The sequence below is a fragment of the Phyllopteryx taeniolatus genome, chromosome 1 (genome assembly GCF_024500385.1).
Source record: "Phyllopteryx taeniolatus isolate TA_2022b chromosome 1, UOR_Ptae_1.2, whole genome shotgun sequence".
Taxonomy (NCBI): domain Eukaryota; kingdom Metazoa; phylum Chordata; class Actinopteri; order Syngnathiformes; family Syngnathidae; genus Phyllopteryx; species Phyllopteryx taeniolatus.
The window spans coordinates 32,246,550-32,265,602 of NC_084502.1; the positions used below are offsets into that span (position 1 = coordinate 32,246,550).

Here is a 19,053-nt window from a genome sequence, read left to right on the forward strand (position 1 = left end):
GTAACAGGTTGAGCATAAACACATAAAAGACGGCCTTTGTTTTTGTTGATGAGACAGAGCAGGGATGCACTTATGGGATAACAAACGTTCTAGGTAATGACCCTGTAGCGCATCTAACTTGTGTGTCTTGGGTTGCTGCATGTTTGGAGTCATTATTGCACCTCAACGTTGTGATAAAGCAGCACAAAAAGCCTGTTAGTAAGCTACTCAACACTGATCAATGTTGCTATAAAGAGAAAAGCTGAGAGTCAACCATCAGTATTTGCTGGGTTTAGGACCAAGACCCACCACGAATAGTAAGAATTCGCAAATAGTAGACACACTCCTAAAAATGTTAATAATTACATATATTAAACATTTTAAACCCTAAAAATATTAATGATAATGCCTGCTCAATGGATGCAGTGATGCTTAACAATAACTCAAAGGGGGAGGTACAATGTTAGGTATATGTTAGGAGCGCCATGCTCGTTGTATAGAATGGGAAATAGTAAATGGTATTTTTTATGTGTTGCGAAGCGGCGACATAGACGCCAGCGTCCGCGCACTTCCAATACATTTTGCAACCTTTCCATTCTCTTGAGCAGTTTGTTAATGTCACTCACTACCTGAACAATGGCTGTGTGAAAATAATGTAAAATTGGAAATTTTTCAGCAAATATGGAATTTTTCAGCAAATATTTTAAGTTACCGGTGACAGCTGACTGTATCACTCATCTTTTTTAGTTTGGGTTTTTATCCAAAATAAAGATGAGAAAATACAATGCATAATAAAATCCATCAATCCATCCATATTCTTTACCGCTTATCATTACTAGGGTCGCAGGCTGCTGGAGCCTATCCCAGCTATCTTCGGGCGGGAGGCGGGGTACACCCTGAACCGGTCGCCAGCCAATCGCCTGGCACATACAAACAAACACCAGTCGCACTCACATTCACACCTACGGGCAATTTAGAGTCTTGAATCAACCTACCACGCATGTTTGTGGGATGTGGGAGGAAACCGGAGTGCCCGGAGAAAACCCACCCAGGCACGGGGAGAACATGCAAACTCCACACAGGCGGGGCCGGGATTTGAACCCAGGTCCTCAGAACTGTGAGGCAGACGTGCTAACCAGTCGTGCACCGTGCCGGCTGCGTAATAAAATAGGTTTGTTGTCGTGAGCTAACAAGCAAGCCTGCAAACTAACAAGCCAGCGAGTTGAGCTAAACAGGTCACTCTACCACGGCAATGTCGTTTAAAACATCAGCGCTTCGCTCCGCGTCGTGTGTGTTAGTCCCCAATTAACACAAAAAGCAAGGCTGGATTTGAACCCCGGTCCCCAGAACTGGGAGGCAGATGTGCTAACCAGTCTTACACCGTGTCGACTGCGTAATAAAATAGGTCGGTAAAATAGGTTATATAAAGAAAGGTTGTTTGAGTTTGCATTTTATGACTCAATTTACTGAAGACAAAGTTACTTTCAAAGAGTTTAGGTAACCTTGAAAAACGACAACGCACATGAAAATCTATGAGTGCATCCTGCACTCGCTTTAAAAGTCTTAAAAATATCAAACAGTATGTCTGAGGTGCTATCACTTATAATGGAAGAGTTTTGTTTTAGAGGATAAAAAAAAAATCAAAGTCCCAGTTCATGAGAAGTTTGGAACATTGTATGGAGATTACGTTTGAACATAAAGGATAAGAATATTGGATCAATTGTGATCCTTGTTTTGAGCGCAATGATCAATCAATCTTGTCAGCAAAGATGCTACATGTTGCTCCCAGACTTGGTTGGTATGCAAACTGGGTTACAGGAGCTTTTATTTATTACGGTAGGTCACTGATTCTGTCTTACTGATCATCAAATGCGCAGGCATTTTTTTGGTGAAAGGGCTTTTTGGTTGATGTTTGTAGTAAATTTGTGGCTTCATCATCAGTTTATGTACAACCCAAATTCCAAAGAAGTTGGGACGTTGTTTTAAACATAAAAACAGAATACACTGATTTGCAAATCATGTTCAACCTATATTTAATTGAATACACTACCAAGACAAGATATTTAATGGTCAAACTGATAAACTTGATTTTTTTTAGCAAATAATCATTAACTTAGAATTTTATGGCTGCAACACGACAGGTGGTAAAAAAGACTGAGAAAGTTGAGGAATGCTCATCAAACACCTGTTTGGAACATCCCACAGGTGAACAGGCTAATTGGGAACAGGTGGGTGCACAACATCCAATCTTCATTGGAATTGGGGTTGTACACAATTCTACACAAACAACACACCTGCAATAATCCAAACCACGGGGAACGTTTGGAGGTGATGTACATCGACCATTAAAAATTCTAAACAATGTGAAGTAATGTGGAGTTTACCTGCCTTTTGAACTCAAACTAAATATGAAATGCTTCATAAAATGTTTGTTTACTTTTGTATTGTCACTACCCCATGTTGTCTGTATTGCAGGTAGTTATTCGCGTTTTGGGCACGTGTACATGCATGTTGTCTCAAGTGTTCAGTAAATGTAAATATACAGTAGTGATATCCAATATGGGTCACAATACAGCAGATAAGAGGCACGGCGATGGAATTTGGCATTAACACATGCAGTGTACTGACCTCAGTGATGCGTGGGTTAGTGCACTTGACGTTTTTGCTGGACAGGTTCAGCCAGCGGGTGGTGTAGGGGTTGATGGGAGGGCAGTGTCGACGCAGGGTGCACTTCCCCTCTCCGCTGCACCAGCCACACTGGAACTTCCTGTCGGCCTTCAGACACACACCACAGCTGTCCCTCTGGGCTGCGCACTTGTACAAGTTCACTGGGAAGTACAGAAATAGGGAGACACGACTCTAAACACACACAGAGCACAAACATTTTGTTAAACCTGGACAACATGCTTGATAGGGTTCCAATGTTTGGTGACATTTAAGGTGCACGCACAGTGGGCCAGTTTTACAGCGACATCCCTCCCATCACTGACAAGTCCAGGCTCACACAGCGCTATATACATTGGCGGCACGGTGGGCGACTGGTTAGAGCGTCAGCCTCACAGTTCTGAGGACCCGGGTTCAATCCCCGGCCCCGCCTGTGTGGAGTTTGCATGTTCTCCGGTTTCCTCCCACATCCCAAAAACATGCGTGGTAGGTTGATTGACTCTAAATTGCCCGTAGGTGTGAATGTGAGTGCAAATGGTGGTTTGTTTGTTTGTATGTGCCCTGCGAATAGCTGGCAACCAGTTCAGGGTGTACCTCGCCTCCTGCCCGATGACAGCTGGGATAGGCTCCAGCACGCCCGCAACCCTAGTGAGGAAAAGCGGCTCAGAAAATGGATGGATGGATATGACATTGCATCCTGACTTTGTGGCTTATTTTGAGTGTTTCTAAGATACAAAAGATTCAGATTAAACTAAGGAGTATTAGGATGACGCAAATATGTCATAGTATTAAAAAGATGTGTTACAAAAATAAGCTTGCATGTTTTTATAAAAAAAAAGAAGAAGGATGTAACAATAAAAATATTTAGAGGCCAAGTTTTGTTGAGAAAATGTTTTAATAATATGGTGGGCAAAATTTGTAATATTCATCCATCCATTTTCTGTACCCCTTATCCTCACTAGGGTCGCGGGCATGCTGGAGCCTATCCCAGCTATCTTCGGGCGAGAGGCGGGGTACAGCCTGAACTGATCGCCAGCTAATCGCGGGGAATATGTAATATTACAAGACTTAAATAATTAATTTGGGAGAGAAAAGTTCCATTAATAAAGTAGTAATGTTAAGCAGTAAATGTCAAAATTCCCAACACAAATGTAAATGCAACAGTCTAAGGCCTGCGGCCACTGTCGCTCTACAGAAACCTGCCATACAGTAATGGGATAATCCAATCCATTCTCAAAACTGCTTATCCTGTTCAGGGTCGCGGGGCACTAGAGCCTAACCCTGAACTGGTTGCCAGTCAGTCGCAGGGCACATATAGACACAGACAACAACTCGCACTAACGTTCACATCGTCACTGAGTGGGAACCGAAACCACGCTACCTGCACCGAAATCAGGCGAACGCATCACTACACCACCAGTGACTTAATCGGATAATATAATTACATAATATTTGTTCGAACTTCTTCTGGTCAGATCAGGCGTGTCCAAATTTTTTCGTCTGAGGCCCGCAGACAGAAAAATCAACGGATGCAAGGTACTTTAGTAGCACGTGTTTTAATAATATGCACAGTACACATGTTGCAATTCTCGGACAGCGTTTCCCCAATTTATAGTTGACAAACTCCCCTCAAAAACTTCTAGGTGAGTAAGATAATTTTTTAAATCCATATGATAATCTGTATTATATATTGTTCTACGCTTCTGCCAAATGTGATGTAAACTGCTCAATACCCACACACATTTTTTGAACCCGCCACTGGCTGAGTCCCTCGTGATGTTACTCTGATCCGGCATGATGACTTATATTTTTCGTCATACAAAACGTTAATTTCAAGAATTTTATCAACTACAAATGCCTCTTTACTATGCTGTATTTATTCTGTTCAGTGTATTTTAACAACTTATTGAGTGTTTCTTCATTCTAGACTCTTAATAAGTTTTTCTTCTATTCATGTTTGAGTGCCAAATTACACCACCATTCACCTGATCGCCATCTGCAAACTGTGTTCTCTGTGCTTTTGACCTAAACCTGGGCCGTTGGCTCGGGCTTTCTACAATTACTTTAAGTACATCGGTTGATGAATATTATATGTTTTTCTGTTGAGCAAGCTTTCTAATGATACCAGCCTTAAAAATATTTAGCATCCATCCCTCCATTTTCTGTACCGCTTTATCCTCACAAGGGTCACGGCCGAGAGGCGGGGTACACCCTGAACTGGTCGCCAACCAATCACAGGGCACATATAAACAAACAACCATTCGCGCACACATTCACACGTAAGGGCAATTTTAGAGTCTTCAATCAATCCCGGTCCTCAGAACTGTGAGGCAGATGTGCTAACCAGTCGTTCACCATGCTGCACTATTTAGCATACAGTTTAAGAAATTTAATAAAGTTTGAAAATCAGATTAAACAAAAAAGGTCAAATTTAAAATCTCAACCCACGTTGTATTAAGACGTTGGCCAGAAATTGATGCATTTTCACTGGTTTTAAAGATTGATAACTTTCTTAATATTTGTCACAGGAAAATAATATGTAAGATCTGGTCTCGTAAATTGATTGACATTTTACACACCTATTTGACTAATATGTCATCTTTCACTCTATTGTAAAGTGGCTCAGTTGGTAGAGGTGTCCACGGGCCATAGTTTGGACACCACTGACTTAAGAGATGACATCCACCCATCCATCCATCCATTTTTTGAGTCGCTTCTCCTCACAAGGGTCGCGGGAGTGCTGGAGCCTATCCCAGCTATCATCGGGCAGGAGGCGGGGTACACCCTGAACTGGTTGCCAGCCAATCGCAGGGCACATACAAACAAACAACCAGTCGCACTCACACCTACGGCAGTTTAGTGTCTCCAATTAATGCATGTCTTTGGGATGTGGGAGGAAACCGGAGTGCCCGCAGAAAACCCACGCAGGCACGGGGAGAACATGCAAACTCCACACAGGCGGGGCCTGGGATTGAACCCCGGTCCTCAGAACTGTGAGGCTGACGCTCTAACCAGTCGTCCACCGTGCCGCCTAAGAGATGACATGATTGAAAAATTACAACTTTATTCCCATAGTATTTGGACTTGATTTTCATAATGGCAGGAGAAATGACTGCGTTGCGTACCCATGCATGTGCTTGTGCATGAGCAACGGAATCATGCCCAAGTCCGCCTCCTCCAATAGTGCTGGGACTAGGGAAGAGTAGTGTGCTTGATCAAGGCACTGTGTGCCCTTATTAACTGAACTCACCCTGAATGTTCTCTGGGTTGTCAATAATGAAGTTGCCATTCCACACTACGGAGAAATCCACGGGCAGCTCGCTGATTTTCATCCCTTCGTACAAGTACTGAAAATAAAGAGAGTGCAAAAGAATTGCATGATTTCAATGTGAGGTAGCTAAAAAAGAAAAACTTGTAGATGCTTTGGCACTAGTATGTCATTTCATTATTACCCCGAAGTTACATCATCTCATCATCAGAGAGTTGCCAAAGTGGGAAAGCAAAAGAAATAGGACAGCTGGGCGGACACTCCAATCTCCACTGGCCTTGAAAGATGCTGTCCTGAAGTGCCTGTATTGTCCTTATTTCCAGTCTGACTTTTATTTCAAGTGTGTGTCGGGGCGACTGTGTGCGTGCGTGCGTGTGTGAGCGGGGCATGAAATGTGTACGTCTATGGAATGGATCCCCAGGGGAATATAATGCAGAGGTCAGTGTGTGCTTGACTGTGGGGAAGAACCATGTTGTTTCCACGCTGAATTATGCACTCATAAACACTGAGACAATGTGGTGGTTGTAATCTATAAGATCTACTGTATACTCTTCAACCAAATGAGCCAGTTATTTTTTTTGCAAAAATAGCTTGACATTCTCAATTGGTGACACAGTGGAAGGCACCAATGAAATCAAATAAACAAGAGGACGACAACAATGGGAGAGCCAGCCTACCGAGCTGTTCTGGCACTGCACGCTGGAGCTGTTGAATCGGAGGGCGGTGACACGGTGGCTGACCCCCTGGATGTGAAGGACGCACTCGTAGCCCCGCTGACCAGACTGCGGCTGTGGCAGGTTCTTGGCTTTCAGGGTGATGGGCTTCACCTCCCCCGCCGGGATTAGAATCTCCTCAGAGCGCACCAGCTGTGGACAGTCCTGCAGCACGGCCACAAAAGAACATTGCTGCCAACGAGCCTTGCAAATAATTATTCAGGGTACAACTGTGTTTAGGGTGGACTGCCATCATGCTGAGTGATGGACAGTAAATGGGCTGAGGTGTCAGGGTCCAAAGTAAGAACAATGGAGGACTAACTACAGTAAATATGTTTGTGGCACTTCATGCTAATGATTTTAAGTCAATATAGCTCCAACTAATGTCGTTCATGTACACTACAGTTTTTGTTTTAAATGAACCTATAATTCTATATCCATCCATCCATCCATTTTCTGAGCCGCTTCTCCTCACTCGGGTCGCGGACGTGCTGGAGCCAATCCCAGCTATCATCGGGCAGGAGGCGGGGTACACCCTGAACTGTTTGCCAGTCAATCGCAGGGCACATACAAACAAACAACCATTCGCACTCACACCTACGGGCAATTTAGAGTCTCCAATTAATGCATGTTTTTGGGATGTGGGAGGAAACCGGAGTGCCCGGAGAAAACCCACGCAGGCACCGGGAGAACATGCAAACTCCACACTGGCGGGACCGGGGATTGAACCCGGGTCCTCAGAACTGTGAGGCTGACGCTCTAACCAGTCGTCCACCGTGCCGCCTGAATTGATCTTTATTTAGAAAATATATATGTTAAGAATAGAATAATAGAAAATAATAATAAACCTTAAGCAGCTCAGAAAATGGATGGATGGATTGTCCTGCAATGAAGAGACTGATGAAAGATGTTTGAGTAACATCAAAGGCCTCAGTGCTCCGAGGTATGTTTTGGTTGTGACGTATTCAAGAAAAGCAAATTAAAACGTGCACTTTGAGACACATTTTCAAGATATCCTTATTTTTAGTCTCTAATAGTGTTGACCACAATGCACAATAATATAAGGATTGATCTTGAAACCTTGACTCTCAGGTTCCATAGCCAAGTCCTGCGATACTAGCACACTATAATGGGTTTGGCTTTGTAGAGCATCATCTTTTACATTTTTAAAAGGTGATAAAATACATTCTTAGTTCGACTGTTATCGTGTAGACAAGACAAAAATACAAAATCAAAGAGAAATCCAGCAAAGTGAAAAAGCTGTATCAACAGCAAAACAAAATTATGTAAATGTTTTGGGACACTGTCGATGAGATATGAATTTAATTTTAAGTTTATTGTTGTTGTAGTTTGCAGAGACGTACAGCTGTATTTCATCATAATTGGAGCTCTGTCTAATATTGGGCAAGTAACACCAGTTCATAATGTTGTGGCTGGTCGGTGTTGTGTGTACTTTTTGTGTTTTTGTTGTTGTTGTTTTTGTTTTTTTTAATACCAACCTCAGAGGCGTTGACTCTTCCCTCCTGGAAAGAACAGCTGGACGGGTCGTGGGTGCACAAGTTGCGGTACTTGCACCAGTGACAACGGAAGGCGCTGTTCACACAGGATAGACACCTGCGTAGACGCATGCGCGCGCACGCACGCACGCACGCACACACACACACACACACACACACACACACACACACACAAAATGAGAGTGGCAGAGTCAAAAGGGTGGGGGGGGGGGCGCTTTGCCAAAGTTGGCCGACACTCTAGAGAGGAAATGAGTTCTGATCCCAAGTGGACACCTGCTGTTGTGTCCTTGTGATTGGCACTGGACCTGATAGATTCAGGGCCAAGTTCTCACAGCATGTACTTTTCTGCTGCTTTACATTCGAAAATGTACACTTTGGTCTGTGTGGATGTGTTGGTGGCGGGGGTGGGGGTGGGGTTGGGGGGTGTCATATTTAGCCTGCTAAAAAGCAGCTGTCCTGATAAAAGAGGGTGGACGACACAGTGGGGTGACGTTGAGTAATGAGGACAAATAAGACACTGGCACTGTTTGATCCTGCAATTACCATTAGCACAGCATTGTGGGTAATTACCAGCTGTTGTGTGAGTGATTGTGTACAGTGCAATACATACAGTAGGTGTTTATATTGTGTCTGTGTGTGTCTGAATGTTGAGTATTACATACTATGGAGACAAGGGTGTACCGAGGGTGTGAGGTCAGAGTTAAGTAAGTCCCAAAATATCACTTTATCACTCACTCCGCACAGCAAATTTATTTTTATAGACATATTCAAGCCACTACAGATTCTGTTTATCCATAAGCACTTGAAGCTCTGACTGCACCGTCACAGTTAATGCTATAATTGGCCAGTCTAAATGCCAATCAATATACTTAGCACTAACAACTTAAAAGAAGTAGAATATAAAGACACATTTGAGTAGTTGAATGTTATAGTCTTGCCAGATTTAAATTCAGTGTGTTTCTTGTCCTTCTGTTCCTAGCCTTCCAGCTTGTACTGTATCTCTGCTTAATACCTACCAGACTGCATTTATGCAAGCTAGTGCTCAAGTTAACAGCAAAAAGGTACTTATCATGCAGCGGGCAGACCCTGTTTGTGTTGATCCCTGTTAATCTTTCTGACTATTTATATTGTAAAAGCCTTGAAATTGCAGAGCTTCTCGTCTATCCTGGCTTAATTTAATGTAATGTATGTACTAATTGCAATTTAATGTTTTCTTTTGTTAAAACAGGTTAAAGGTTAAACATATGTAGTCTGGTTTTATATACTGGTTGACCTCCAATTTGGTTGGATTTCTCAACAGATTTCGTGTGGGAAATAATGGGGCTTAAATTAACTGTCACCATCATTAATATAGTAAAACACCACAATACCTAATTCTAACTATAATGAAAAGGGCGTATTTTTGTCATATAAGCGTGAAAATAAGCTAATCACTGTTAATAGTAAAAGGCAAAAACTTTTGATAATCAGTGGGGACACAAACTGAATGGTGATGCTGGCGTCTCAATGCTTTGAACGTGAGTCTGCTTACTTTACCTAACATGTACAGTCCTCTTCTGTTAACACCCCGTATGGAGGCTGCTCCTTCTTTTGAAATAAGTGTTACACAAAAGCCCACAAAGCCAAAGTAAAAACTAAACATGTAAAAGTTAATATTTTGGTGATTACATTTTGCCCATAGGGTTAGGCCTGTTATTCCAAAAGCTTTTGGTCAAATTGCAAATTGTAAAATCTCAGGGGCCTTTAACTTTAAAAGTTTCCACTGTAATATGATCCATTCTGATACATGCATCATGCTCAGAGTATAACACGACATGTGTTTTAATGACAAGGTAATGGTTTTTAATCAATTGCAACGGGATTTGCATGTGCATGTGCATTCAGGCACAGTTGATAACAGTGTTGTTGTTACAGCTACACTTCTGCTGCTTACTCTCCTCCTGGCGCTCAATGTGAAATATTCATGGGTGACTGAGCCCACGGATGCAGAAGAATAAGGCCGACTCCCCCTCAGGCTAACAGAGAGCGTACAATGTGTGAGAGCACAAGTTGGCATTCGATGGTGTGCGAGGCGGCGCGTGCCCTTTTCTCGTTATGTGTGTGTCTAAGTGTGTGCAAGTTTGTGTCATTGCCGATGAAGAGAGCTGATGTGAGGGCTGGTAATTGCTTTTTCTGTATCGCTCAGACAAGGTTTTCATAGAGTCGAAAGATATATGGAGCTATAGGGTGAGCTCTGAGTGTATGTGTGTTGTATGCAAACTACAATAACACAGCCTGCCTTTGATTTAGCAGGAGAGACACTGGCTGCAACATTTATTTATTTTTTTCATGTCGAGGGGAAAAGGGCTTTTGGATTCGTGTACATCTGTTAGCACGGCTACTGTGAAACATCCTAATCTCCCGTTCTCAATTGAGTGATACTTTCCAAGTCAGCAAGTGCTTTGGCGCTCACTCAACACAGCACAAACTGCCACAGTCAAGTGAAGCCAGCTATTGCAAATGTGCCACACAGATCTCCAAATTTAATTCCAAACTAGAATGGCACTCAGTAGAGCACATCACACCAAGGTCAAACAAGAATGCTAGATAGGGATAGTTTCCTCCATGTTAACATAGTGGCCAGAACAGTTTTTTTTTTTTACACTTCATAATGCGCCACACATTTTCAATGGGAGACAGGCAGTCTGGACTGCAGGGAGGCCAATCTAGTACCCACACTCCTTTACTTTAAGCCACAGTGTTATAACACGTGCAGAATGTGGTTTGGCATTGTCTTGCTGAAATAAGCAGGGGCGTCCATGAAAAAGACGTTGCTTGGATGGCAGCATATGTTTCTCCAAAACCTGTATGTACCTTCAGCATTAATGGTGCCTTCACAGATGTGTAAATTACCCATGCCATTGGCACTAACACAGCCCCATACCATCTCAGATGCTAGCTTTTGAACGTTGCGTGCATAACAGTCCGGATGGTTCTTTTCCTCTTTGGCCCGGAGGACACGACATCCACAATTTCCAAAAACAATTTGAAATGTGGACTTGTCGGACCACAGAACACTTTTCCACTTTGCATCAGTCCATCTTAGATGAGCTCAGGCCCAGAGAAGCCGGCAGCATTTCTGGGTGTTGTTGATAAATGGCTTTTGCATAGTACAGTTTCAAGTTGCACTTACGGATGTAGCGCCGAACTGTATTTACTGACATTGGTTTTCTGAAGTGTTCCTGAGCCCATGTTGTGATATCCTTTACACATTGATGTCGGTTTTAGTACCGCCTGAGGGATCGAAGGTCACAGGCATTCAATGTTGGTTTTCTGCCTTGCCGCTTACATGCAGTGATTTCTCCAGATTATCTGAACCTTTTGATGATATTATGGACCGTAGATGATGAAATCCCTAAATTCCTTGCAATTGTACTGTTCGACTATTTTATCACGCACAAATAGGTGAAACTCGCCCCATATTTACTTGTGAATGACTGAGCAAGTCAGGGAAGCTCCTTTTATACCCAATCATGGCACCCACCTGTTCCCAATTAGCCTGTTCACCTGTGGGATGTTCCAAACAGGTGTTTGATGAGCATTCCTCAACTTTTTCAGTCTTTTTTGCCACCTCTCCTAGCTTTTTGGAACGTGTTGCAGCCATAAAATTCTAAGTTAATGATTATTTGCTAAGAACAATCAAGTTTATCAGTTTGAACATTAAATATCTTGTCTTTGTAGTGCATTCAATTAAATATAGGTTGAACATGATTTGCAAATGATTGCATTCTGTTTTTATTTATGTTTAAGACAACGTCCCAACTTCATTGGAATTGGTTTGTACAAATACAAATTTCTTTTCCCCAACGAATCCCTCAAAAGCATACTATACACAGGTATAAGGAAAATACACACATTCTTTCACATTATATAAACGTATACCAGTACCTTGGCGTTGTGAAAAAGGTCTACTTTCATTCCAATATGATATGCAATGTCTAAAGTTACAAATGTGTATATAATACAATAGATTTTCACTGCTCACCTGAGAATCATGGTGTCGTTGCAGGTGCTGCCATATAAAATCATCTGTCCAGATGCAGTTCTGGGTCACAGACTGATCTGTGTGTGTTAAGTCGGCACGACGCCACTCGCGATCCACCGTTTGCTGTATATCTGGTAAATTACCGCTTACTTTCCACCGCAAAGCGATTTCCAGTTGGCTACCTTTAAGACATTTCTCTCGGAACTCACTCCTTCTTGAATCTGTACTCTACGTCGCTACGGAACATTTCTTTGAAAAACCTAATCAAATAAAGATAATGTTTTGAGCGTGCATAGCAAAAAATCAATGGTGCGTGTTATACATTGGTAGAAGGGTTTTCCTGATTTTTGGGTTGGTTTTGTTTGTGCGTATTATACTCAAGAGTGCATTTATTTTACATGAGAAATTATGGTAAGCGTCTTTGCGTCCCATGAAAGGAGCTAGATAAATAGAAATACAATAAGCTATCCACCTATATATACCACGTGTCCTCGTTAGAGTTGAAGGTAACTGGAGCACAGCCCAGCTGTCTTCAGGTGAGAAAAGTGGGGATGACCTGGGACTGTCAGTCAATCTCAGGCCACTAGCAATTCAGACTCACAATCAAACCTTTGTCCAATTTGGAGTCTTCAATGAAACTAGCACATCCTTTTCTGATATAGTAGAAAAACAGAGTACCCCCTCAAAAACAGGGAGAACATGCCAACTGCACACAGAGATGTTCCAATGGAGATTTGAACATGGATCTCCTGAGTGTGAGGTGAAATTATTATAATTAGTAGTAGTTTCAGTTTGACTAACCTAATGAATAGATTTTCTGTAATGCCAGGGAAATGGTTAAAATGACAACCAATCTTTCAGCAAGGGGTCTTACTCAAATACAACATGATAAGAAAACCTTTCATCGGGGGCTGTTAGGGTTAAGGTACAAATTCCTAGCATTGATCCAGGGTGCTTCTGGGCAGCAAATGTGGAGATGAGAGAGTTACTCACAGTTGGTGGACACTGCAGTTGTAAAACTTGACCTCGGTGCTAATGAGCATCTGACCGGTCTCCTTTGAATTGAGTCTTAGCTCGACACCTGACCAATCTAAAGGAGACGAGACACAAAATGATGATGAAGACAACTTACATTAGTGAAACTGTGCATGTTTACCTCTTGCACAATATTGGACTTTTTGTTGTTGTTGTTTTTACCAAATGGTCAAAGAGGAGTACAGTGAAAAAGCAATGATGTCATGGCATTTCATTAAAGGCATCCATGCAGTGTCCATTGTATTTCGGGATTACTACGATATGATTTGACATTTAAACCAGTGTAAAAGTCGTCAATTCATTTCTTTAGTTGGCATTTTGTTTCTCTGAAAACTTCTACTTTTGATATTATGCCTCCCTAATCAGGAACCATCCAATAATCTGTTTAAAGTAGAGGAATTTGATATTTCATAGAAGAATGTGTTATGTACAGTATGTGAGACTGTGATTCACCTGGTCAGCCAATTTAATACCCTGTATTTTGAATTTAAAGGGTGTTCCAGAATGAAATGACATCATACCAGAGTAACTACGTCTTAGGCAATTGAACTAAAATAGGATCCATGTTGAAATTTAAGATTAATTTATCAAAATTCCAACAACACATTCAAATGGATATACTGTTGATTTTATAACCGATTTCGCAAAGCTTCACAAATGTTCAATATGTGAACATCTGACACAACACATATTTTCTTTTTTGGTCTCATCTTTGAATTCTTTGTGCCATGTACAAATCCGATTTCAGGTTGGTGTATTTTCATTGACCGTCCTTGGAAATGCACACTGCACACTATGTTTAACTGTGCTCGAGCATGTTCTAACAAATGCAAGTGAATATTATTTTTCACTCCCAAAAAATGGAAAAAAAATAAAAACAAACCAGTTTAACAAACTTAATTCTTACACTTCTCTTAAAATTTGAGATCATTTTAGTGAGAATTGTTTATGTTACATTATACAAAGAAATTATGACCGATTTTTTGGAACACCCATCATGTTTCAACAAATTGTAAAAACTATACACTAATATACTCCGATGTGTTTTTTTTTGTGTGTGTTGTGTTCTGGTGGAGAGTCTGTTTTCAGTAAAACAGCCTCTCATCTACAGTATCTCATCAATCTACATGGGAATACAAACTGCATAAATACAGTGTATGTGTGTGTGTAAGACTGAGATGTGTACACTTGTTTGTGCAGAGCATTCTGAATTTCAGATGACATTCAGTGTGTAGGAGGCTTGCGTGACCCTCAATGCCCTGTTCTCTCCACAGCACCTGTTGGGAATTAGGCTCTGGTTTCACACAAGCGTGTAGACACGTTTGCCTCCCAACATCCGGTACGGTGTTTCTGTCCGCACAAACTCTTTTTCTAACGGATTAAAAAACAAGCTATTTTTCTGAATTCTAAACTGTTGGCAAGTAAAAAGCAACACGACACTGTTCACTGCGACACCTTTTTCCCGTTAGTGCAGTACAGTGTGATAAAAATACTACTGTAGCACATGATACTTGACAATTGAAATAAACTATACTAACCCATCCATCTCCATTGCTAGTGCTATTTATTTATATAGAAGTATTTTATTTTATTTTTTTTACTATTTCTCTTGAAAGCAGCTCGTTTTCCAAATTTTGGTGTTCCTTTTTGTGGTAATTCGCATCTCAAATTATATCCTACAGGGAAGTACAATTTATTCCACATTTGTGCTCCACGACATCGCCAAAACCTCTCTGTAACGTGACATATACATAAGTAATCCAGAATAGTTTTCATCAAATAACGTCAAATGACTTCCATAAACCTACACCACTGGTTGTGGAATGCCTTTAGTTTTTTTAGGTACCTGGCTATCATTACGAATTGTAACAGCTGTTGATGGACCATAAGTACTGTTTGTGTTTTTGGTGAGGCGCGATGGCCACAGAGTGATGAAACCAAACATGCTGAATAATAGATGATGTGCAGTGTGTGTGAGAATCACTGTGTATTTTAGGGAGGCAGGGCAGTGTGGGGTGCTAATCCTCCATCCTCTGAGTAAATGGCAGCTCTATTTGCCCAGAACTCCCACAGGGAATGAAGCATCGGGGCCCTGATATGAATGTTCTCCCTCAGGTAAATGTCATCCACACCCATCAATCTTCCATTAATCCACACAGCTATCTTACTCACTTTCCAGAAGAGCAATGGAAGAGTGGGGAAGTGAAACTAAAGCGAGCAGAATCAGGAAGCTAAGACTAAGGGGCCGTATACAGTACATGCCATCGTCTCGCAGTTCGAATACCTTCCACTCTTCTAGGAAGATAAAGAGCTGAAGTACTGTACTGTATGTCCAAGCTCTGTTTTAGTTTAGGGGATTCATGGTCCTTTTTCATAAGCACCAACCTCATCCAAACATCCCTTGATGGATGTGGATTTTTGCACTGGGACACAGTGATGTTGGAACAGAAAAGGCCCTTCCCTAAACTGTTACCACAAATTATGGAAGGATTCAATTATGATTCAGGGATAACAAATGGCTCTTCCAAACATCCATTGATTACCAAGGAGGTTGGCTTGCTTTGTTCTTATCTAACATGGTAAGAAATTCTTGGATGAAAATCGACACATTACAATGTCACAAAAATAACGCTGATCTGATTTGAAGTTTTTAAGATCATGAATGGTAGTCACTCTCTTATTGACACACGTTTTAGCCTCGGTGAAGGTCTGGCCCCTCTCTGCTCTGAGTTGACTAATTAACTATGTATAGGGCATTCATTCAAGTACAACCCCAATTCCAATGACGTTGGGACGTTGTGTTAATCATAAATAAAAACAGAATACAATGATTTGCAAATCATGTCCAACCTATATTTAATTGAATACACTACAAACACAAGATATTTAATCTTCAAACTGATAAACTTGATTGTTTGACGACAACGGAGACCCCGGACTGTTGAACAGCTGAAGCTGTACATCAAGCAAGAATGGGAAAGAATTCCACCTACAAAGCTTCAACAATTAGTGTCCTCAGTTCCCAAACGTTTATTGAATGCTGTTAAAAGAAAAGGTGATGTAACACAGTGGTAAACATGACCCTGCCCCAACTTTTTTGGAACGTGTTGCAGCCATACTATTCTAAGTTTATGATTATTTGATAAAAAACAATCAAGTTTATCAGTTTGAACATTAAATATCTTGTCTTTGTAGTGCATTCAATTAAATATAGGTCGAACATGATTTGCAAATCATTGTATTCTGTTTTTATTTATGTTTAACACAAAGTCCCAACTTCATTGGAATTGGGGTTGTATTTGAGTGTTTTCCTTTATTGTGTATGCAGCTGTATGTGTTTGTATAACATGGAAGCATACAATATGTGTCCAGGTTTCAGAGTATTTCAGAGGCAGAGTGCAGGGTTTGTCTTCAGACTGCACATTCACGCAGTGTTTTGAAATTTACTCCACGACTTACTATAAGCTAGTATAACTGGTTCTCCTAGCCATTCAGAAGATTAACTATGATAAAAAATAAATAGTTTTAAACTCATATACCATTATAATTTGATTGAGAATAAAAAGTTAGACGAAACGGATGGACGGACAGACAGAAAGACGTGTGGCTTGACGGATGGACAGACAGATACAGTACATCTTTGTACAGTATCTATGTTTAACACAACGTCCCAACTTCATTGGAATTGGGGTTGTACTTGAAATTTCTAAAATAAGAACATTTAGAAATAAAATAATATATTAAAACAAATCTAATCTGTAAATTGAAAGAAAAGAAACATGGACAAATACAGATTTACATTTAGTCTGTCAATTATTGTGAAAACAAATTAATTTTAATATCTTTCTTTTTTGTCTTGCCTCAAAGTGAATTCAAGTAGGTTTATGTTTGTTGTTGCATTTTTCTGTTGTTGTTAACATTCCCTATTGAGATATGCTGCTCCTCTCTATACTCATATGTAAACAATGTCATTATACTTTAATTTGTATACTTTCATATTAATATTATAATTTTTATTTTCTACATCATAGAGTCTTAGTCAATGATAAACTCCTACTCAAGTTACTAAATATTGTTCCTTGCCCAATAAAGTGTGGTTTCTTTGTCCAGGTAATATATTTCCCAGAAGGAGAGCACCTCTCAGTACCAGACAGCTAATCCACCGCATTAACTTCCCTGCCATCCCCAAGCTAACATGTTAGAACCTGTTCGTCTGCAAACAACCGTAGGGCCTTAATGTGCTCAGCCGCACAATCAGCCACAGGATGGGGGGTACCTATCTCGTCCTCCATCAGGTACTAATGTGGCTGGGCCTCTTGTCGGGCACACCTCTCAGCCATTCCGCTGATGCCGGCTCAGTGTGAGTTTGCTGTGCACCAGTCTAAAGATGATGCTGAATCAATGATGCTTCAGTAAGTGTGTGTGTGTGAAAGGATTGAAGAGGAGATGGAAAACTTGGAAATGCCAAAAGGCTGTGTTGTTGCAATGCCAACTACCGTATTTTCATGACCATAAGGCGCACCGTATTAAAAGGCGCAGCCTCAGTTACGGGGTCTATTTCTGTATTTAACACATTCACAAGGCGCACCGTATTATTGGGCACAGGCATGGTAAAACATACACTAGCTTAAAACATATGGTAGCATGCATGCACGCTAAAACAATGTTTTTAAAAAGGCAGCGTGAGCAAAACTGAGTTCGGTTGTACTTTATTGAAGTATTTAACAATGTACTGACGTTATTTTTTTTTATCAATCCCATCCACAAATCCATCAAAGTCCTCCTCTTCTGTATCCGAAATGAACAGCTGGGCAAGTTCTCCAACAAACACGCCCGGTTCTCTATCGTCATTGTCAGAGTCAGTCTCGTTGCCGGGGGGCTGTTCAGCAATGATGCCGGCTTTCGCGAAAGCTCAGACAACAGTCAAAGCAGATACCTTAGCCCAAGCATCCACAATCCATTCACATATGGTGGCGTAACTGGCCCGGCGCTGCCTCCCAGTCTTAGTTGCACTTGGTTTTTCTCAGCGGCTGTGAGATGTGCGCACATGGAGTCACAGATCAACAGGGATGGTGACGATTGAAAAAAAAACATCCGGTCTCTTTACGTACACCTCACTCAGCCACTCTCTCATTTTCTCCTCGTCCATCCAGCCGTTTTGATTAGCCTTAACGATGACTTCGGCTGGAAACTTTTGTTTCGGCAGCGTCTTCCTCTTAAAAATCACCATAGATGGCAGTTTCTGTCCATTACCATGGCAACCAAACACAACAGTAAAAGCCGGCTTCTCGTGCCAGTTATGCGTATCGCTACCGTCCCCTTCTTCTCTACAGTGTGATTCACCGGGATGTCGAAAGTGAGCGAATGTGAGCGAAAGTGAGCGGCACCTCGTCCATGTTGGTGATGTGGTTGGGCTGGATGTGATTGTCGGCAATCTTTTTACTGCAGTAGGAGCGGAAGATGCCCAGCTTTTCCTTGTAATTAGCCAGAAGTTGCTGCGCCACGGTAGTCCTTGCCCGGATGGATAGATGGCGCCGTTTCATAAAACGAAAGCACCAAGACGGACCTCCTTGAAAATGTTCGATTTTCCTTTCTTCTGCAAGCGTTATTGCCCTCAGTCGAATGGTGACTGTAGAGGCGCTTCTTCCGGCTGTTCTTTGCTCATTAATCCATTGCTCGAATTGGTGTTCCAACTCGGGCCACCTCGCCTTGTTTTCCGCGGAAACTCAGCTCCGTCTTCTTGACTTGGCAATGCTCGTTTTCCTGCGTCCTCCACTTGCAAACCATGGATTCTGTTGATCTTGAATTCTCTCGTGGCTGCTCGATTCCCATGTTCCTCCGCGTAACTGACAG

General features: G+C 41.6%; 1 protein-coding gene across 8 annotated transcripts in view; it reads right to left on the reverse strand.

Annotated features, from left to right (window-relative positions):
- plxna2 (plexin A2) overlaps positions 1-19,053 on the reverse strand; it is a 250,244-nt gene that overhangs the window by 65,350 nt on the left and 165,841 nt on the right. For all 8 annotated transcript variants that reach the window (XM_061789534.1, XM_061789577.1, XM_061789552.1 and 5 more), the window contains 5 exons: positions 13,159-13,255; positions 8,124-8,238; positions 6,589-6,789; positions 5,894-5,990; positions 2,608-2,807 (listed from right to left, as the gene is read on the reverse strand). In XM_061789534.1, coding sequence (XP_061645518.1) covers positions 2,608-2,807; positions 5,894-5,990; positions 6,589-6,789; positions 8,124-8,238; positions 13,159-13,255 — 710 coding nt within the window. The remainder of the gene's footprint in view (positions 1-2,607; positions 2,808-5,893; positions 5,991-6,588; positions 6,790-8,123; positions 8,239-13,158; positions 13,256-19,053) is intronic.